This window comes from Hipposideros armiger, unplaced genomic scaffold, assembly GCF_001890085.2.
Source record: "Hipposideros armiger isolate ML-2016 unplaced genomic scaffold, ASM189008v1 scaffold_199, whole genome shotgun sequence".
NCBI classification, from domain to species: Eukaryota; Metazoa; Chordata; class Mammalia; order Chiroptera; family Hipposideridae; genus Hipposideros; species Hipposideros armiger.
Window position 1 is genome coordinate 628731 of NW_017731549.1, and position 23109 is coordinate 651839.

The 23109-nt window shown below is 38.0% G+C and overlaps 1 protein-coding gene across 9 annotated transcripts in view; it reads right to left on the bottom strand.

Annotated features, from left to right (window-relative positions):
• Positions 1 to 20313, bottom strand: part of NAP1L1 (nucleosome assembly protein 1 like 1) — a 36758-nt gene extending 16445 nt beyond the window's left edge. For 4 of the 9 annotated variants that reach the window (XM_019653208.1, XM_019653207.1, XM_019653210.1 and 1 more), the window contains exons 1-4: positions 20224 to 20313; positions 11010 to 11046; positions 6704 to 6789; positions 4633 to 4735 (exon numbers count right to left, since the gene is read on the bottom strand). In XM_019653208.1, the coding sequence (XP_019508753.1) occupies positions 4633 to 4735; positions 6704 to 6789; positions 11010 to 11026 (206 nt within the window). In that variant the 5' untranslated portion in view covers positions 11027 to 11046; positions 20224 to 20313. Of the gene's footprint in view, positions 1 to 4632; positions 4736 to 5034; positions 5278 to 6703; positions 6790 to 11009; positions 11047 to 19482; positions 19569 to 20223 lie in introns of those variants that run through there. The other 5 variants (XM_019653209.1, XM_019653213.1, XM_019653211.1 and 2 more) reach the window with 5 other exon arrangements.
• Positions 20314 to 23109: the final 2796 nt, after the last annotated feature.

Sequence of the window (23109 nt, forward strand, 5' to 3'; positions counted from 1 at the left end):
CAACAGCAACTTGTCTGTTCCCCTTCCCTGATTCCCCAACGCTGTTCCCTCCCCCAATTCCCCAATAAAATCTTAAAAAAAAAATAAATGAAAATAAAATAAAAAGCTTAATATTCTGTCAAGGTCAAACAGCATGGGCTGCTAGCTCCTCCTTCCCAAGGAAACAACTACTTCAGTGCACATGTACATACACAAATACACCATGAGCAACTTCTGAGGCTGAAGCTGTCTTTAACTGGTACAGGGCAAGCTACCACCTGGGGAGGGAACAGATGGTCAGAGTGGATAGCACTGAGGACAGTTTGGATGGAAGGGTTTTAAGTTCTGCACTTCCCTTGCAACACTCATTGCCTGTCCCCTTCACCCTTTGCAAAGCCAGTCACTCCTCTACCCCTCCAATCCAGGTACAATGGATTGCAATCAAAGGAAACTGCCCAGAATTATTCTGCATACTTTGAATCCAAGGTGACAGGAGCTCTCCTTAGCTTAGGCTCATCCTATTCCCTTTTTAACTCCACAAACCAGAATCTGATTTTCATTCCTCCCTCAATACTCGTTATTGGAGTAACTTGCCCAATATTCCTGAGCTCTAAGGCCAAAATAACTAGACACTTGAGGAGTACAATTTCTATGACAGAATGAAATACTTATTATGTGAAGCAGCATTATTAGACTAAGACTTTCAGCAGAATGTAAATATATGTAAAGAGATGGAAAAAGAGACAAGACCAAGAAATCGAAAACAGGGTGGGAGTATTATGAAAAATACAGTAACTACAATAACCAACAAACAGGATAAACAAGATAAGGTTCAACTGAAGAAAAAGTCCATGGGGTTGAAAAGCTCTCCAGAAAGACAGCAGAAAAGGCAGACAGAAAAGCTATGATATGGATGACAAATTGACCAACAGCTAAAAAACAAAGGGAGGTGGATAGCTGGAGATATGAGAATTTCTTAAAGCAATATGTAAATCCTTCCTCAAACCCCAGACATGTAGAGATTCATGTCTATCTAAAAGAAAGTTCTAAGAGTTCAATGAGAAAGCAAATAACCTACAAAAGAAAAGGAATCAGACTTCAAAAGAAAACACTATACAAGAAGAAATGAAGTAACTTTTAAAGATAATTAAGAACTTTGAACTTATAATTTTATAGGCAAATTATTATTCCAATCTGAAGGCAAAATAAAAATTGTATGAGGTATATCAGGCTTCAGGAAGTATGCCAGATATTCATTATAATCATTAAAAGTAATATTTGAATAAGAAAAAAAAAAATCCAGGAGATGCTATATATAAGGTATGGATGGTCAAATATCTTGGTATATTTTACTGTTGTCTGGAAGGAAAGAAACAGAAGACTAGAGAAATTATTTATAAACAGTACAGATAGGGGTAAATTTAAAAAAATCAATAGGGCTATATAAACTTAGGTATTAGGTTATAGGCCACTTTACCATAATTACAAAAAAGGCATGCATCAACTTTAAAACCAGCAGAAGACAGACAACTCTAGCTACTTAATGGAAAGGAGAAAAAAGGAAGTACAATAAACTTAAAAATAAAAGCTGGGGCAGCTATCTTAGTATCAGACAAAACAGAATTTATGATACAACCCAGAACTGACAGAATGACAGGAACAGATAAATTAAGTAGAGATTTAAATAACACCTTTCTCAGCACTGTTAGATAAAGCAGAAACTCAATAAGCAGAAATAGAGAACCTGAACAATATAATTACTAAGCTTGAGCTATTAATTTCAACATATAGCTCTTCACACTTAACACTCACAGAACTTTAAAAAACAAGAGTATTAAGGCTATGAGATACAAATTAATGCTTTTACAAATTATACGAGCTAAAACTCACTTCAAGAAACTGGAAAGAAGAATAGAGCAAATCCAAATAAGAAAATAACATTAAAGCCAGAAGACAGCAGCAATAACAAAAAAAACAATATGGAAATGAAAAATTACAAACTGGCTCTAGAAAACATTAAGATTAAGACATGGTAAAATTAATGAAGACTCAAAATACAGAACATAAAGGGAAAACAATTAGCTTTTTTTAATATCATGAATTGTATACTAATCAATCTGAAACCTCGATAAAATGCACGCAACATTTTCAAAAGAATATAAAACTCCAAAATTGGCATGAGAGATTTTGAAGAGCTCAATTTCCATGTTTAAAAAAAAAAGGGGAAAAATTCCCCAAGACTTTTAGTTCCCAAATCCTAAAGGCCCAAGTCAATTATAAGGAGTTCTACCAACTGTTCAATGAACAGGTAATTCCAATCCTATACAAGTTGTTTCAGGAAACAGCGAAAAAAGTAAAAGCAACCATGTTCATTTCATTAGGCAGTTGACAGGGGATAGAATTACGACCCTTGAAAGCTTTTGTATTGTACATACATACATGCACACATGTATACGCTCATTTCACTAATAAATAAAGACGCTGAATAGATATTAACTACCCAACTCAACGGTGTAACAATACATCATGATTAAGCTTATTCCAGGAATACAAGGCTAGTTTGATATCCAATATATGTATTTCAAAAAATATATATACTTAGTAGATTCTAAGAAAGTCAAAAGTCCAATTGAATTGATACAGGAAAAAAGGGTCATAAAAATCACAAACAGACATAAAATTTAATGGATATTTTATATTCATCCCTGGTTAAGATTGGAAATAAGAGAAAAATGCCCACTTTAATACTAATATTTACATAATACTGAAAAAGTCCTGGCTAATATGTTATAAAGAAAGAAAAAAAAAACATGTAGTGCAGTGTAATGTGGAAGATGAAAGCTAAAACTGCCATTTGCAAATAGGATCTTTTGCCCACGGGAGAAAAAACAACAAATCATTTAAGTGTTAGCAACGTTTCTGGATACAAAATCAACTTAAAAAAAAAAATAAATCAATAACCTTCCTTCTCTACATTCAAGAGCAGCCAAGCAGAAAATACATTAAAAAGATAAAATACTATTCACAATAGCAACACAACCAATGTATACAGGAATTAATCTAGAATAGATTATAAAGAAACTTTGTAATAAAAGACACAGAATATGATCTGAATACAAAAATATGGATAACTTAGTATTAGAAACAGAATTTTCTACCATGTTAATGTATATATTCAACGTAATTGCTATCAAAAGTTTAGTTTAGAGAACCCTGATAAACATACTGTCAACCATATGTTCGATTAAGGTCTACAGACAGTTAGGTCAACCGTGGGGGATGGGGGTGGTGAAAGAAAGCAACTCACCCTGCAGATATGAAAACATACTATAAAGCCACAGTAATTGTGACAATGACAAAAGAGATAAAAAGATCAATGAAACAGAAGAGTGCTACTCAAAGACAAAAAGGTGTTTATAAGAAAATGATATGCAACAAAGGTGGTACCACAAATAAAAGAATGAACTATTTAGTGAAGTGTTATAAAAACTAGCTCACTAAAAAAACAAAAAAGAGCTTGAAGCCTATTTACACCAAATACAAAGATGGATTCTAGACGGATTAAAGACCTAAAGGTGAAAGGTAAAAACTAGTCAATAGGAAATGGATAAGGAACTAGGAAGGACAACTTCAAACATACAATAGGTCAAAAAATTTAATGAACATAAAAATTAAGGATTTGTTTAATGGAGGATGCTATGGATAAATTTAATAAAAGTTACACAATAGATTATTTACAATGTCTAAAATTGTTAAGAGATTAATGCCTAGAATTCATAAAAACTTTTGCAAAACAAGACAGTAAACCCCAACAGGTAACGGGCAAAGGGCACAAATGAGCATAACCATTATGAAGAGAGAAGCTCAAAACTCAATAGAAATCAGAAAATACAAATAAATTAAGCCTGCACCTCTTTAATTGGTTTTAAAAGGAACTATAAAGCTGAATGATGCCTATTATTGGAAAGGACACAGGATAAAGCAACCTCCATGCACTGGATACAGTCATTCTAGAAAGCAAGCTGCAAGTTCTTAAGGCTTGCAAACCCCATAACTAGCAATCCCATTGAAAAGTAAAAACCCCAAAGAAATTCTTGCAGTTCCATAACAGGACATGTACAAGGATGACCATTATAATACTTTGTGTTTATGGAGTAATCTTGGTGTCCATCAAAGAAAAAAGCATATAATAAAACATGGAGGACACACATCAGAAGTAGGCAACAGGCTAGAAGCTACTAGATACATACATGAATGGTAGAAACATGAATGGATCTTAAAATCATAAAGCCATGTAAAAAAAATATTACAAACAGAAGATACTTGCACTATTATTAATGATTTATATCACCAACAAAATAAGAAATCTGTATTTGTAATTCAGTGCATTTCTAATAAACCTCTAAACAAATCTCAGAAATAGTAAAGATCAATCTACTTGCTGTGGAGATGAACCAAAATAAATTGTAAAAGACCAACTCTAAATTGGAGGTACTTAGCAAAACTTTAAACTCCAAATAATCCTATACTAGATAATAACAAATATTAGCTTTCCACTATTATATACATAAGTTCTAGATGGTCTTAGAAATAGACAGACCTGCAATGTTGATTATAGAAAGATAAATAAGGGCTATGAAAAAGAACTTGTACCTTTCAATGTATCCTGTTGGTGTTTCTACCAGACCATCAAGTCTTTCTTGGAGGGCTGCAAGAATCTGAGGATTTTGCATCATCTGAACAGTCAGCTGACGCGCTTTGGGAAAAAAAAAAGGGCATCGAAAGGATTTTATGAAAATGTATTATGCTTTTTCAAAAGGACAATCCAATCTTGAGGTTTTCCTGACTATTCCATAAATCACTGGTATGAGTCGAGCAGCAAGCTAAAGAAAATTCACTCTAGGAAAACCCAATGTACAAGATAAGTTCAGATTCCTAATGATCTCTAATGCGTTCTATTTCCACAACTATCAACAATATCCTTCCGCTTCCTACTATCTTGTGTTTCATCCATCTAGCATTTTGGGAAGCTCAAAGTTTCACCCAGATGCCTACCTATGACTCTTGACAATCCTTTAAAGGCAGACAATGCATTCAGAAAACTGCAAATATGGTTTCAAGCCTAGAAGACAGTGGAATGAGTGACCTGAATGTTTACTTGATGACTGTATAATGTGCCTGTGTGTACGTATATCAATAAAGTAACAGCTGAAATAGTCAAAGGTTATAACTAAAGCTAAACAAAATTTGGTTATCAATGGTGTCTAAAAATTACTCACTCCAAAAATAAGCTAGATTTATGCAAAACAAATTATTTTGCCATCTTATCTTCGATATTACACAAAATTGCCATTTAATTTTCCCAGTTGTTTTGAAGTTTACTTTACTTCTAATATTAATTTGGTTATTAGATGATATACAGTTGTGATAACAAACGTGCCTTTAGAAATACCAACATTGGCCACTAAGGATACAGTCTTTATCTTTTAGGAAAATGTTACAAGATGAAAGCTAAATCTAGAAGTTCAGTAGCCTTTTAACAATTAACATATTTTGCCATGTATAATGTGCTCCCATGTATAAGGCACACCCATGTTTTGGGCTCAAACTTTCAGGGGAAAAAAAAATCTTTCATTTAAATTTTTTAATTCAAATTTGTGTTTGTTTACATTTAGGTACTTGCTTTTTGTATTATAAAGAAATGTTAGCATTTATTTTTAAAAACATATTATGGTACAAGAAATTTTATGTAACAAATAATTAAAAAACATAAGAACAGATATAAGGTACAAGAAATTTCATATGCCAGTAACAAATTTACAATCTTTACGCATCATAGAAGGCCAGGAACTTTGTTGTTGGAAGTTAGTCGTAATTTCAACAAAACCAATTATAGTATTCTAGGGTATTATTTTGCATATAGATAGCATTATTGATTGCTAGAGTTATACTTTTAACGCATTAAGTATAAATAATTAAAAACATTTATATAGATACAGAATTAGTACTACCCATGTATAATGCGCATCCTTATTTTTCCCTCACAAATTTGGGCAAAAAAGTGTGCATTATATACGGCAAAATACGGTAATCTCATTCTGGCTCAGTATTGAAGAGCGTCATTGGTACACCTTGATATTCTTGGCCCATATCTACAGGTCATTACCTAAAGCAGTGTAATTCCCACCACCGTCAATAACTCCTTTTAAAATTATTTGCTTAAAAAAAATTGGAATGCTTTTGTCTACATTTAATGTCTTTTTTTTTTTCATTTGGTTGCGATGGATTTAAAAAGACACACACACACAAAATTTTCAACATTTTCAAATAAGTCTAAGCTAGTGCTATCTGTTTAGAGGCACCACCAAAAACAACCCCTACCAACACCTGTAACATTTCTAAATTCAGATAAAATTCACGGGTAGCTGTTTGAAACAGCTATGCCATGTCACTTTCACAGTAGAGGATATACACAGTGACTTCTGAGCGGTCACTAGATCGGTACCTTCCTCCCTTACTACCTACCACTTCATCTCCAGCTCCCTCTGCCCCCACTTCCTTCTTCCCTTGCCCCACACACATACACACACAAACTGTTACTGAACTGAGGAATGGGCCAGTGGATAAAGTGGACAAGGATCCAAAGAGAGGATGGCAATTGTTACTACCCCCTAGAAGACATGTGCCAGCAATCATTGGCTCCTGAAGAAATTTAAAATAATACCTTTGATTTTTGTTTCTTCACCAGTTTCTTCTTCTTCTACTTCTTCAACATCATCCAAATCTTGATCAAGTTCAGACTGTTCTTTGCTACAATATCATAGTATCACACCAAGGTTCAAATGTACCCAATTACCAAAAAAATATATACAAAAACTTGAATTTATTTCCTACGTTAATATGCCTCTTTCAAAAACATGAAATAGGAAATCCAAACGGTAATTCAGTTTCTTTCTAATTTCAAATGTAAACAAGTACAAATAGGAAGTACTTAAAATTCCATTTAAAACCAAGTGATCAAATATAGTTTAAACTTCAAGCTTTAAAAATGTGGTTTAATAGGTTTTGGTTCAGAGAATAAGATGTCAGGAAGTATGCATTTTCTATTCAATATCTATTGACTTCACTTTTCTTAGTAACAGCATGCTAATTTTGAGATGGCAATACACCAAGCTTTTATAAGAAGTCTGTATTTCCCAGCCTACCTTTTAGTTAGATGTGGCTATGTGACTATGTTTTGGAAGTGAGATAAAAAGGAGTAGCATAGAACTTAAAGGGAGCTTCCTCTATAGGATGGTAAACAGCTGGGAGGCCTCTTTGATCTTGCTTCGTCCCTAGAACAACAGGGAGGCTAGAGCACTGGCAGCCACACTGGACCATGAGGCATCCTAGAGAATAGACATCACCAGCTAAGGATGAAGGAGTTTGAAAGAATAGAAAGATACTGCATGGCTGTGGAGCAACCGTATCTGCCTGTACTATCTTTATGGACTTTCCTCCTTTTCCTTCACTTCATAGTGGAGATGGGAAAGAATAGTAAAAGCTAAGGAGAAGGCCTGAGTCTACTTCATGCTTAGAACAAAGAAAGAATGATGGCACCACTGAAGAAGGTAAAAAGTAATTAAGATAACATTCTTCCCATTTCATCCTAAAAATCTAGTTTTTGAACATGAGATTACGGCCAGCATTAAAAAGGGGAATAAGGAATTTTTTAAGTCAATATATAGATCACCATATAATTCCCTCTGTAATTTTACCTTTTAACATTTGGTTTAGAAATTTCGTTTACATGTGTAGAGACAGCATTTGAAAATTTTTCATATATGGACAATACTATCTGATTTTCACATAGGGACAAGTACAAAAAAGGTCAACTGTATTCTGCTAGCAAAATGTATGTTGCTGTCAACTAACGGGAAAAAAAAATCAGCCTTCTCATCAGAAATGATATAGATTATATCTGGAATATCTTTAAATTAGTATAAACCGAAGCATACTTAGAGTTAAGCATACTTAGAGTAAAGATAACATAACATCGAACAGCTCTTTCTCCAGTGTCACTTCAACTATTTATTAAACATCTGAATCTTAAAGCATTAAAACAGGTCAACAAACTATATCAAATGGCCAAATCCAGCCCACTCCTATTTTCATATGTCAAGTTATATTGGAACACAGCCACATTAATTCATTTGTGTATTGTCTATGGCTGCTTTCACACTACAATAGCAGAGTTAAGTAGTTGCAAGATGCCATATGGCCCAAAATATTTAAGATCAGGTCCTTTACAGAGGAAGTTTGCTAACTCTTTCTTGCCTTTAAAGAACAAGAATCCCCTCTTCCCCCCAACCTCCTAGAGCTCACAGGCATCCAAAATTAAGTAACAAAAGAAGGAATCTATTTTTTTCAAAATTCAAAACAAAATCAAGGTTAAGAGGGCAGACTGCATATACTCACCCAATCTTAATCTTTCCAGAATCCCCACTAAAATTTTATAATAAAGGGGGCTTTAAACAAACACTGAAGGACAAGGATACAAGAGCAGTAACTTCACTGAGAACTGAAATCGAAGCAGTGGAGAAAGCTGAGGACCCGCCCAAACACAGAATCTTAAAGGATAGGTCTAGAACTATGGCTGAGATAAATGTGGATAAAAAGGGAGGACTAAGCAAAACCTGATAAGCAGTTAAATCCTTAGATCCTCTCCCGCACTCTAGCAGAAGTATGGCAATTTCTTTTCTAGAAAGAGAACCTAGACTAGAGGACCACAGACCCAGTTAAGAGTATCTAAGATATGACAACCTTCTCCCAATTTGTCTCCCAGAACACTGGAAGCCAGATATTTCCGCACTCTTCATTGAGGGATATATCTGATCAGCCCAGGAAAAAAGACTATTCTGACACTGGGGATTTTCACAAATGCCCACCCTGATGACCTCACATTAACATTCCAAATGGACAAGCATCCCGCCTCCACAACACTCAAATTTTCCAGTCAATTTTTAAAAAAGTATCATTCAACTGCCCGTCCCCACCCCACCACAATCTTAATAAGCACACAACCCACGTATTACCCTCCTTTTGAGGAAAGCTTCTTACATTGAGACTAGAGGAAAGAAAAATTTAAGAGCAAACAAATTATATAGGGGAAAGAAATATCCAGAGAAATTGTTACAATCAATGAGAGAAGAACAAAAAGATGTTACAAAGACAGGAACAGAGAGCAAAGGAGAGCTTGAAAACTAAAAAATAAAAATTCAGAAACTCAATACAAGAGTTGAAAGATCAAGTTTCTTTAGCTTTGCCTAGAAAGAGCAAAGACAAAGATGGGAAAAAGTACAAAAGGTAATTAGAAGAAGCAGTCCAACATACAACAGGAGCTCCAGAAAGAGAAAACAGAAACAAGACAACCAACAAAGAGTATTCCCCAGTACTGAAAGCCATCAAATTGCTAGACATGAAAGGGGCCTAACACTAGAGATAAAAAAATAAGACCTAACAATGTGAAAATGTCTGAACTCTGAAGACAGAGTATCCTCCAGAAATAAAGATATATGTTGTGTATGTTAAAAAAAAAAAGTTCCACATACAAATGATCGAGAATTATGGCGACTTTGAACTTCAACACAGCAACATTGGAAGCCAGGTGACAATGGAATAATGCCTTCAAAAGTCTGAAGAAAAATGACTCTTAAATTAGAATTCTACACTCAAACTACCAAGCCTAAGAGTAGAAAAGTCATTTTCATTCATGCCATCTCAAAATAATCTACTTCCCTTGCACTTGAGGGAAGAAGGTATGAAAGACCAAAAAAAACCCAAAACAAAACAAAACAAAACATGGGATATGCAGACAGCACACCCAAGAAAGAGGAAAGAAGAGGAAGTAAAATAGATCCACAATGACAATTTTGTAATCAAGGCTAAGAAATCCAGATGGGAGGAATACGATTCAGGAGACAATCACTTTGAGAGCCATTATCACTACAATGCCCCCTGGCCACTGTCTTTCTACATGCAGGGGAGGATTAGCCAGATTCTTCTATGTACAGTACCTGAATGTGCTGTCCTTGTACTCAAGTTTCCTGCCCTTCCACCTCCATGTTCTGCTTCCCACAACAGCTGCAGATAATCATGTCATACCCCCTCCAACCCCAAGTGTTGTTAGAACCTACTCCACTAAGTAGGCAGGCTACTGTAAAATTGTAAGCAACAAACAGTGCCGCTCATCCCATTTTCCCTGACCATATTTCTGCAACCCTGCCAGAAGCAACTTCATTAAACCTGTTTTCAGGATGCATGACCTTGCCCAATGACTTCTCCAAAACAAGCCCTTCAGAAGCCTCAGTAAAGCTGAAGCCAGACTATGACCCAGATAGTTTCTTTTGATTTTCCAACCATAGAGCCATCAACTAATAGTGGCAGCATTGCCTTTTTCTTCACATATCTAAGTTTGTTACTGCTATTCATATTTTGAAAATTAAACACTAAGAATGTCAGTGGTAAAACTAAAGAATAACAAAGAAACGAATTAGACAAAAGCCAAGATAGTGCTTACACTTTCTCTGGAGAGGAAAGGTAGAGGATGCAATTGAGAAGGGGGGCACACAGGGCTTCTGATACTAATGTTCTATTTTTAAAAACTTGTACACAAGTGTCCTATTATTCTTTAAACTCTACATATATATTTTATACACTTTTTATCTTGTAACATGACATGTCACACAATGTTAGTAAAATTCTTTGGGAAACATATGGTAAAAATGGATTCTGCAAGTATTTGATTCATTGTTGTGTTCAGCCCTTTCCTAAGAATAAATACTGACAAATGGCTTACTATATTTATGACAGTGATTATATATACCATTATTTTGTCTTTGATACACTGTACCCAACTTTTATAACAGCAGGCACTAAACATTAGTCATTACCATACATTTTCACAAACATAATTAGCACTACTGTTAACTTTATCACAGTACAAAATGATGACAAATCTCTGAAAAAAGAACCAACTATCTGTCACTTACTTGTCAATGTCTGCCATGTTTTAAGAACGCCAAATATCTATGGAGAGAAATATCAGTGTTAAAAAAAAAAGCACACTATTTAAAACCAATAAAAAGATTTAAAATCAAAACCCTTTAAATCAATACTATGTTGAAAACTATCCCAAGAAAAAATTAATGCTCCCATTAAAAAAGGATCAGTATCAAGAAAAAGCATGGAACATACTTTCATACTAGTCAAAAGTAATTTTTCAGAGGATACTGATAGCAAGCATTTAGGATCTATCATGTAAGGACTTCTACAGTAGCACTGTTGGTGAAGAACCTAATGTATGCTAGAATCAGAAAAGGAACAAAAGATTTTTATTCAAATTCCTGTAACAACCACGAATGGTCAATTTTTGCTTATATTTTTAGGCTACTTAAGTACCTCACAAAAACAAATCCACTTCATTTTTAACAGTATTAATATTTTACTCAATTCATGTTAAAAAGCCAAAATCTGCCACCTACTATACTCATTATGCCTCCCTGAAGATCTTTTAAAAAAAGTTTAATAATCCCTATATCAAATGTCAGCCTTTTAACCCACATCAAGTAAACCTTACCCATCTCTTCAAATGTACTTCTTGTCACATCACTGATAATCACACTCCCCAGATTACCCCAGAATATGCTGGCCGATGGTCAACTACGCTCTTGGTTAGCAGATCTCAACAAATACGTTAGAATTGATCAGAGCACATCTTAAGTTCTTTCTCACTGTAAGAGTAGTATTAACTAAAATACTGCTTTTAGAAAATCGAAACTTAAAATGTGTTATATTCAGGCAGAAAAAAATGGCTGAATGCCATAAGTAATGCAGATTACTTTAAAAAGAGAATTTTTAAAATCAAGTTTAAAATAGGATCCCACATTAAAATCAAGTTTTTAACCTTTTAAAAATTAAAACCTTAGGGGCCGGCCGAGTGGCACACTGGTTAAGAGCTGGCTTGGGACGCCAGAGGACCCCGGTTCGGATCCCACATATGAGGGCCAGTGACACTGCCCTCTACAGCTAAGATGCTGAACAACAGCTCAACCTGGAGCTGGGCTGCCGGGAGTCGCCAGCGACGGCTGGTGGGTTGCCATGGGTTACCGTGTGTAGCCAGCAGCCAGTGTGAGCGGCCGCCCCAGAAGCCGGCAACTGATCAGCCTCGCCCGGGAAGAGCGCAATGATGGTGCCAACTTGGGCCAGTGAAGCAACGCCCCCCACAACTGGACTCAAGAACAAAAGGACAGCAACTTGTCTGATCCCTTCCCCCAATTCCCCAATAAAAATCTTAAAAAAAAAAAAAAATTTTAAACCTTAGTCTTTAATTCATAAAATGCTGCAAGATGTGTTTCCTTATACTGACATGTTTGATAATACACTTAAGAGTTAAGAAAGGTTACTGATTTTAGCAGTCAAGTGCTAATATTTGGAGTATTATTACTCCTACACTGCTAACCCTCAATGTTCCCTTTGTGGCATTTCATTCAGAATTCAACCTCTTACAACGAAATTCTTTTGTTTATTAAAGAGGACTCAAGACAGAAGAGGATAGTATTTACTTTTTCAGAGATGCCCCCCCCCAACATACCCATTCTGGATAAGTTAGATTTCTTGGTTACGCATACTTTCTGTTTTTTAAAGTAGGCCCAAATTTGTAGTCAGATCATCTGGGTTGACACAAATCTTGCTTTGGAAAACGTCTGGCCTTATTTCATCATCAACAAAATTAGGAAAAAACTGTTCCCTCGCTGATCATATTAAGAAGCACATTTATGGAAAAGACTTAAATAATGATGGTTAAAAACAGGTTCTTTTAGCTCTGGCAAATGTACAGACTGACCAGTAAATGGACCACGGCAATGTTAAACGTTAACATCAGGGGAAACTGGGGAAGGGGAATATGGGAACTCTCTGAACTACCTCTACAGCTTCTCCGTAAATCTAAAATTACAAATAAGTTTATTTTTAAAAGGGATCCCCATACCGGGACTCTGAACCAACAGGTCTGATGGAACAGGCACAAAAATCTGCATTCTAAATAAGAAGCCTAGCTTCTGAAATAGGTAATCTCAGATAATCAGATCACATTGAGAAACACAAGTTTAGGTTGACACCTACATTAATCATTTTATTGCAGTCAACAACATTAAATAAAATCAATGAGAATGTTATTAATTAGACATGAAATTGCTTTCTAAGAGAAAAGAGGAATTTCAATTTCTGGTAGTGACAAGCTAGATTATGCAGACCAATCCTACCAATGAAAAATAATTGAAAGCACACTAACATTTGTTAAAATCTTAAAAGCATGAAGAATGTTAATAAGATAGTAAGGAATTATTAACCCCAAAGTGAAGGCAAAACAGGAAGCAAAATGATAAGCAGAAGGAAGTCACTTTTGCCCTGAGGGCAACTGCCAACCTCAAATGTGAACTACCATGGGGTGACATCAAATGCCCTGGACCTCTTAAATCGGGATCTTTATAGCAACCCTCCCAAATTAAACAGGAACCCCCAAGTGCTAAATTCTCAGAGATAATAAACCAATTCTAGACAAAAGCCCAAATTCACCTCCTAAGTGTTGCCCTTAAAACACTTTGAGCAATGAGCTTACAGCAGTTTCAGATGGTGTTCCTAGGCACCTGCATATCCAAATCTAAGTGAGAGGCACCTTCATCCTGGACCGCAGATAATTCATAAAAGAATTTTCAACAGCAATAGGGGTAACTGGTCTTTGTAAGAAACCAGTCTCACAAAGACTTAAATATCGTCAAAAAGACTACAAACTTGTAACTATAAACTAAGACAATAACCGTGCTTACTAAGTTTGAAAATACAATGTTTGCAACCTCATCTACAAGGAACAGTAATCTATTAAAGGTGATATAGCAAATTTGGGAAAGGACTAAATAGAACTTCCAGAAATAAAAATATAATGGAAATCAAACTAAACAGGCAGGTTTAACAGCAGACTAAACACAGCTGGAGAGAGAATTAAGTGATCTGGAAGTGGGTTTAGAAAAAATCTACCAAAAATACAGCAGAAAGTAAAGGATGGAAAAGACTTAAGTTAAAAGGCATTTTAGTATACAATAAAGTCTAAAAAAGACTTAATTCAAGTTTTAGGAGAGAATGGGAAAAATATTTGAAGCAATTAATAGCTAAGAATTTTCCAGAACTAATGGAAGATAGCCCTACAAATCCCAATCAGGATAAATAAATAAAGACACCCACACTTAGATAATATCAGTGAAAAGGCAAGGCACTAAAAACAGGAGTCACCTCAAAAGCACAGAGAAGACTTAGATTAACTCCAAAGGTACAAGATAGCTATTTTCCCTTCAGGAAGACACTAAAAGACAACAGAATGTATTGTTGTACTTAACGTGCCTGAAAATAACTGAGAATTTAGAATATTATACCCAATCAAAACATCTTTCAAAAATGAAGGCAAAACAGATACTTTCAGGCAAAAATAGCTTTAGCACTCTAATAAATTCTGTAAGTAAATTCTTCAGGTAGACAGCAAGTGATCCATCCAAAATGGAAGGTCTGAGATAAAAGAAACGACGGGCAAAAGAGTTTTCCACATATATTTAAATAATTTAAATATTTTAAATGAAGTAGTATCACCACTGTGTATAGTGTTAAAAATTTTAAACCACCACATGAAGTCAGTGGTGAGAGTATGGAGGCAGGAAATGGATTCAAGTATTCTAATGTTCTTATTTATGTATGTGCATTGTAATTTCTAGAGTGACCCTTAAAAGATTAAAGACAGAACATGTAAGTTCCAAAGTAGACAAAAAACAATTAAAATGTATGTATTTTTATATCAACCTAAAAGAAAAATAGGATGGACAAACAGCACAAAAAAATCAGATTTATACATAAACACCATAGTAATTACATTAAATGTAAATCACCTAAAGGCTCCCATTAAATATTATCAGTGAAATACAATCCTAACCAAAAGAGAGCTGGCATCACTGTACTAGCATCAAGAAAAGACTTCAAGAAAAAGCATTACTAAGGCCGGCCGAGTGGCGCGATGGTTAAGAACTCGCTTGGGATGCCAGAGGGCCCCGGTTCGGATCCCACACATGAGGGCCAGTGACACTGCCCTCCACAGCTAAGATGCTGAACAACAGCTCAACCTGGAGCTGGGCTGCCATGAGTCGCCGGCGACGGCGTGGGCTGCAGTCCCTGTGGCAGTGGATTGCCATGGGCTACCGTGTGTGGCCAGCAGCCAGCGTGAGCGGCCGACCAGAAGCCGGCGACTGATCTGCCTCGCCAGAGAAGAGCGCAATGATGGTGCCAACTTGGGCCAGTGAAGCAACATCCTCCACAACTAGATTGAAGAACAAAACGACAGCAACTTGTCTGTTCCCCTTTCCCCAATTCCCCAGCACTGTTCCCATCCCCCCAATTCCCCAATGGAAATCTTTAAAAAAAAAAAAAAAAGAATGAATCCTAAAGTAAACTATGCCTTTTAAAAAAAAAAAAAAGAAAAAGAAAAGAAAAAGCATTACTAGAGACAAAAAGGTGAAAGGTTCAACTTACTACCTAATATGGAAGATCTCAATGTAAAGGTATGGTTCATAATAACATCACTGAAGGCATATTTTAACCTGAGAACTTGAACACAAAGAAAATCTTTCAGTGCAAAAAGAGGGGGAACAAGTTACTGATCAAACCATAAACTGATTTTGTGATCTTGTAATAGCTAGATGTCCAGATAAGTGCTATCAAATAACTTACCATTCTAGTAAACCTGATTCTAAGTTCTCTCCTACTTTCAATGGGAATGAAAAAAAGCTAACATTTATGGAGCCTATTCTGTAGGGGGTTAGCATAGGCTTTCCTCCTATTTGCAGATAAAATGTTAAGCAACTTGCTCAGCAACCAAAATGAAGAAACTAGGAATTAAAAAACCTGACTTCCAAAACCCATGCCCAGTCCACTATTCCAAAAACCAAGGGGCCGGCCTTCCCTATCAGCTCCATAGGTTATACAATAACAAACTAGTTACTATTCCTTTATGGAAAATTACTACTTCATGGTAAAACAGGCATCAGTAAAAACTACAAATAAAGCAAGAGTTCAAGAGAAACAGTAACAAACATCCCAAGGATAATAATATGTCCCTTTACCTCAGACCTCGTATCTCATTCCAATGCACTATAACAAATCTATCTTTCAGACACTGTTGTTCCATTAACATTTTCAGTGGTCCAGGGTCTCAATACTTTAGTTGACTCCAACACAACCTCAGCCAGAATATCATATTCTTTATGCTCACTTTTTCAGTTAACTTACAACTGACTTTTTATTAGAGTCCCAAACAAAATAGACTCTTGTTTGAAAACACTATCTTTTGTTCAAGGGATCTCATTATCTAGAGTTATCTGATCCAATGGCAAAGAAACATTTTGGGATGGACTGATATTTGAAAATTCACCTAGCATAAACAAACAAAAAACCCCACACAATTTATTCCTGTGGAATATATACAACGTATGTTTGGAAAATGATTTCATAATCATTAAGTGTTGTAGCTTTTCCTTGGAGCACAGTAGAACCCAAGCAAGAGTGCTTTTGAAGTCCAAACTTATGTACAGCATGACAATTTAAGTAAAGGGAACTCACTTTAAAACCAATACTAAGTTCCTCATCATAAATCATCATTGTTTAGTTATGTAACCTTGATTAAATTCTTTACTCTGTACCTCAGTTTCCTCATTAGAATATCCATAGTATCTACCTCCACAAACACTAAATCAGTTAATACATGTTGAATAATTTAAAACATTGTCCGATTAACCACCCAGTAAGTGCTAACTACTACATTATCCACCCATTGTGTTCTTCTGTACCCTTTCTACTTTAGAAAACAATCCAGTGTAGTTAATAAACTCTTAAAAATTACAGCCTCCTTTCCCAATAAAAATCAATATACAAAGCTTCCAAACAGATAAAAATGTGTCAATCTATGTAGCAGTAAAAGGCAGAGTTGGTAACCACGAGTATACAGGCTACTACCTTCTGTGGCAAGCCCAGTAAGGTGACCTAGTAGTCTACTGTCAAAGTATTAAACAATTTAAAAGGATGAAAGCAGCACTCACCTTCTAACTCCTACTCTGCCCAACAAGGAAAGAACTTATTCAGATGAAATCAATATAAAATGGAACTTAACATCACCATTCTTAACAGGTTCCATCATGTAAATATGTTATAAATGTCCAAATAGGTACTAAAATATTTACTCAAAGAATCAAATAAAACATAATTACAGATTTGATTAGACTTGAAGGGTTCTCAATAGGTGATTAGTGTTCTAGATTGATCAGGATTTATTCCCTCTAATTCTATCTTTCATTAATATTTCAAATTCAGCCAAGCAAAAAAATGAATAAAGTAAGCAAAGTAGTATTTTAACATTGTTAAAAAGAAGAAAACGACAAGTCCAAAATGGCATCACTCATGCTAAAAGCCCATGATACCAAACCTAGATTCTATATCTGATCTAACTGCCATTTTAACTTCTCCCAGAAACATAATCTACCAGTCTGGAATTTTCTAGTCAACACCGATAAGGTAATTTGTCACATGGACATCTGCCCCCACCCCATAGATAGAAGAGGCAATTGCATGATAAAAACATCCCTGCAGAAAACAATCCTTTCTTTTCTTTTGTTAATAGCAACGCTGCCCTACTCTTCTTCCTAAAAAACCTTCCATTTGGTACAAACTCTCAAAGGGCCTTTCTAGCTGTTGGATGGGGATGTTGTCCATCACTTAAAAAAGCCAATTAGAGCTTCACATTTACTCAATTTTGTTTTTCAAAATCTTCATTACCTTGAAGTTGAACAGATTCTGCCTCTTTTAGCCACCTTTCATACAAAAAGACTCTATATTTAATATATTTTAGGATGTTTACAATTAAATCAGTCAGGTGGAAACTGGGCAGGTAAGTAATAAAATGAAGAGCATTTTGGATTAAATTAGTTCTGGTACAAGTGGTTGTTTGTTTTTTAGTCTCTAGAGGACAAAGACAGTCAAATGCCACATTTAGTATTAACTGAATAATTTTCTCTGTCAGTACACCCAACATCAAAAATAGGTACTTTGTAACACGTAACATTTATAGATTTTCAAACAGGTGTAGTGAATTTTTAAAATGTTCTTTATAAAATTAACATTTATTTGAAGACAATGAAATCAAGGATTTTATATTAGATGTCCAAACAGACCTACCAATGTTTAGTTCCACCTACCCTCCACCTTTCTTAAAAAGTAAACTGCACATTTTAGATTTGGCCCATTTGAACTAGGACAACTTTGAACAAGCATTTGATACTTAATCTTCCCAGAAGATCACTGTAAGCCTCTTTTACCTCCTAACAGTTTTAAATACGTTCTTCTCCATACAACAGGTTTTCTGTATATTGTGGTTTCATTCAATTAGATACACTGGCAACTTAACCCTTGTCTAAATCCATTCGTCTATTGTAACAGTGGTTTCCTTATACAAGGTTACTCTTAAAGTTGAAGAACCTATCCATGACGTTAAGTGAGGATTTACAGAAGGTATTCCCCTTATCCAAAGATACTGTATCTTATTTCCTAAGTAAAATAAGTATAGAATATTAATTCAAGTTGACAACAGGATCTAAACACTAATTTCAAACCCTACTTTGATGCTACCTACTTTCAAATACAGCAAATTTCGTTTTAAAGCTCAGCTCTCCTGAAACCAAGCAAGCAGCGTTGTTTTCAAAGTGCAGTCGTTACAAAAGTAACTAATCAGATGGTGACAGTCTAAAATAGGGGCTCCTTGAGGACATCCTACACTCAGTTCATTTTTTGTACTCTGAAAGCCTAGCCCTCCAAATAGGACCTCATTCTCCACCTCCCTCACTGCCTTTTTAAAGGAAGTGAGGTCATTGCTAAGACAGCAGGGTACAAACTTGGCTCAGTAGGTCGACATTAACTGCTCATTGCAGTCCATAGTTCCTCCAGCATATCCCCACTCATCTTAAAAGAGCTAGTAGCATCTTATTCTGCGAACTGCAATAAAGGAACTTGTAAGAAAATATTAGTCCTAGAAAAACTAAAGACATTGCTGGCAAATCTGGTAGTATTGCCACCTTAGAACCGTTTAGACTCAGTCTTTAGAGGATTACATTAATTAGGTTCAATTCTCCCCCCCCCGCCCACCCCCCGCAAAAAAAAAGAGCCTGGTCGAGACACCCACCCAGTTTCTAACCATATGTGAGCTACACACAAAAAAAATGCAGCTCACATATCCACTCTACACGCATTAATTCTCTAAAATTCTAGCAATGATGGCCCTCCATCACCGAACATTCATTCTTTCCTCCAGTACCAATAAAAAGATGAAGACCGAAGAGGAGCAGCTATGAGTTTGAAACCCAGGGTCTGGACATATGTGCTCACTTTGCATTTTCACATCCCACCGTCTCTCCAACTCTCGGCAAGGACGCCTGAAACAGGGGTCTCCCTCGGTCCAGAGAGGCGGCCACGTGTCGAAGGAAGCGGCCCGGGGTTTCCCCGCCCCGCACGGTCGCCGCCTCCAGTGGGCGGGGAGCCCAGGGGCCTCGCAGCCTCCCCGCCCCCTCCCTACCCCGGGGCCTCGTCCCTTCGCAGCCCCTCCCTCCCATCGGAATTCGCAGCCTCCACCTTTCTTTCCATTCCCCAGCGGCCTCCCTCCGGGCATTAATTTTGAGAAAGCTGGGACCTCGAGGCGGCCGTCACCCAGGCGCTCGGGCCCGGCCCCCACCCCGGGAATCTCCCGGTCCCTAGCGGTGCGGCCGTCGCCTCGCAGGGGCGCCTGGGCGCCGCCGCGGCCTCGCCCCCGTCCGCGCGTTGACGCCAGGGGAGCTCCGAGGAGCTCGGCGCAGACTGGCACGGCCCCCGACCCCCCCGGGCCGACCGACCCCTGCGTCTCCTTAGCCGTTCCCGGAAAAAGCGCCGGCCGATCCCGGCGGCCTCTCCGGCTACGGGGTCGAAACTCTGCGGACGCCTCCGGCTCTGACCTCCTAGGACGAGCCGAGAGGCCCGGGGCGGCCAGCAGCCCCTGCTCTCGGTCCCCTGCCCCCCATCCCGCCGCCTCCCCCCCGCGCCGGCCACCCGGCCGACATTACGTTCCTCCTTCCCTTTCAGGCCCCCATCCGTTACCGGTGGACAGCACGGGGAACCGGGCGGCCGGAGCTGCGCAGGCAGTGACTCAGGGAAGCGGCGGGAGGAGCAGGAGGCGGCGCCGAGAGCAGATGGCGCTAAAAAAGACCCAAGAGCCCGCTGCTCGCGCTCATATACAATTAGCGTCAGCACGTAGGGCCCGCTCAGCCGCCCTCCCCCGGCCTCGCCGTCTCCTAGCAACGAGAGCAGGAGGCGGGCCTAGGACGGGTTGCATAGCAACAGGACTGTCCTTCTTCCCTGGCGACCTCCAACCCTCTGCGCCTTGCTTGGGATCCGAAGGTTCCTGCCGCCGCCCCCTACTACGTCCCCGCCATCTCTTCCCCCACCCCCTTTTGAAAGGAAATCTCAACCCCTGCTGCTCAGGGAAGGGCCCTGACCCGCGCGCCTCGACCGGTCCACCTCGCCCGCCTGAGTGTGGTGCAGGGAGGGATGGGGGCGGGGGCCCGCCGCCGCGTTTGGATTCGCCGCATCCTCAGGGCGAGTGCTCTTCTGCTCCTGTCCTCATCCCAACCTGATTCCTGCAACTCCCGCCGTAACCGTTTTCTCTCCCTGCCCATCTTTCCCTTTGGCAGAGCTTTCTACCAGTTTTGCTTCTCCTAACTCAGTGGATCTCCATGGCTTCCGGGGGGGTGCTCTTCATTCCTACCCCAACATCCTTTTACTTGACGTGGGATCGCTCATTTCCGCTTGATGGATGTTGTATGGCATGCTTGTGTATCCTCTGGATGCCTTATAATGAGGACAGTCGTTTCATATTCCTGAAAAAGTAAACCCTGTGTAAATCCTCAGGACTGTGAAACTGCTTGGCTAGTTTTCAACTGGTGCTGGATTGACTAACGCCCACTTTAATATTAACTAATATTAAAACAGTGGTTCTCAAACTACGGTCCAAGCGTTCCTAGACCCTTTCACAGGGGAGGGTGTAAGTATTTCCATATTTACTAAAACGTTATTTGCCTTTTGCGCACTCATTCTCTCACAGTGGGTTTTCAGAGGCTACACGACATGTGATACGGGAACACTGAAAACAGAAGCAGGTATTAGGATCCAATCATCTGCTGTTAAACGAGACAGATATTTTCAAAACCATAAAACAATGCCACTCTACTTAACTTTTTGTTTTAGAAAATAGTTACTTTTGTCAAACCCATGATCTTGGCGCCAATTCAATGCCCAATTTGGGGTAAACAGCATACAGCTCAATCCTGATAACAGCATAGCTACAGAGCAGCTTAATTGTGTATGAAACAGTAAGATTAGTGAGACCGCCTAAGCGGACTCCACTCTCCAGTAGACAGCTCTGCTCTGCCCTGCTCTGCTTAGGGCATTGTGCTCCTCTCGGCTTCTCCTTGGTCCACAAGCCTCTTCAGTACATCAGTTACAGCCAGCAAAGCATAGTCTTCAGCGGAAAGAAAAAGTGCACCCTTAATCAATGGGGAGCTGACTTATAGAGAGAGAAGTACCCACCTTTGGTCCCTGATTGGGCCTTTGTCATGCAAATAAGGGGTCCAGATCCTCACAGTTTGATTGGTCCCAAAAGTACGGACCTGTTTGGTTAAAATGGAGCTGCTCTGATTGGTCATTGAAAATATGACGGTTACAGAGCTGTGCAGCTTTGACTGGATGGGGGACAGTCTCAATTCTATTGGTGAAAATAGGATTCCAGAAACTAATTTACAAGGGTTGGCTCAGGCCTCAGGCAGGCAGGAGGCAAGCAGCTTAATGTGGGAGCTAGGCAGCTTAGTGCAGACAGTGCAGGATTCCTCTGAAGCATATACGAGAGGTTCCTGTTTAGAAATGGCTGCGAAGCTCTCTTTTTAAATTTGAGCCCAGTTACCCACCAGGATCCCTTCTTAGTGGGTATCTTCTTTTTTGGGGCCAACCCTACTCATATAAAAGATTCTTATGTTCACATTTAATTGGTTTATTGTTTTTAAATAAAATAATAACTACTCTTAAAATCTACTCTTGAAATTTCTTAACCCTCCGTTGGGCGCAACTGATCTCACAGATTCATTGCACACAAATTTTCAAATTTCTAACAGTTAACTTAGATATCGTGACTCATCGCTTCCGTATCTTCCCCTCTACTGTAACCTAAGGCCTGTCGTGTTTGTGACTTAGTACAGTAAAGACGTATTTCATAGCGGCATCTTTGTGTGCAATGAATCTGTGAGATCAGTTGCACCTGACGGAGGGTTTTAATTTAAATTCTAATATGATAAGTATCAGTAATACACATAAAAGCTCTTTGTAATCCTCAGTTTTTTAAAAGCATAAAGGGGTCCTGAGACCAAAAAGTTTGAGAACCTCTTCTCTAAATGTTTCATTCCTTGAAACTTCAAACTGCCTGGAGTCATCTTTTGTAATCCTCACTCCCATATCTCATTGAAATGAGTTGCTTTTCCCACTCTATGCTACAGATGCTCAGTTTACCCATTCATTTTTGTTCTTCATATGTGATTCTTTTCTTTTTCTCAACCTTATTTCTTCATGTACATCATACTTAACAATGATGTAAGGCTAACAAGGATTATAATAACATCAGTAATGATTCCTCATGAAGAACCCACAAAACATAAACTAGGTAGACCGGTGCCCGATAGGTACACACACTTGGCACTAATTTCAGTGGAGGCCTCAAGAACACTCTGCATTCTAATCAAAGCTATACACAATACAAGATAATTAACATATTAGAAATGAACTAAACAGCTTTCCCCTCCTTTCCATAAACCTTTTCAGTGGTAGAGCTTATTAGACCGAATTGAGAAGTTCGCTTTCATGATGTTTCTGTCCCAGTCCAGGGGCCCCCACAAGATTCAGGCACTGACTGAAGTCTCCAGATTTCTTTTTTTTTTTTTT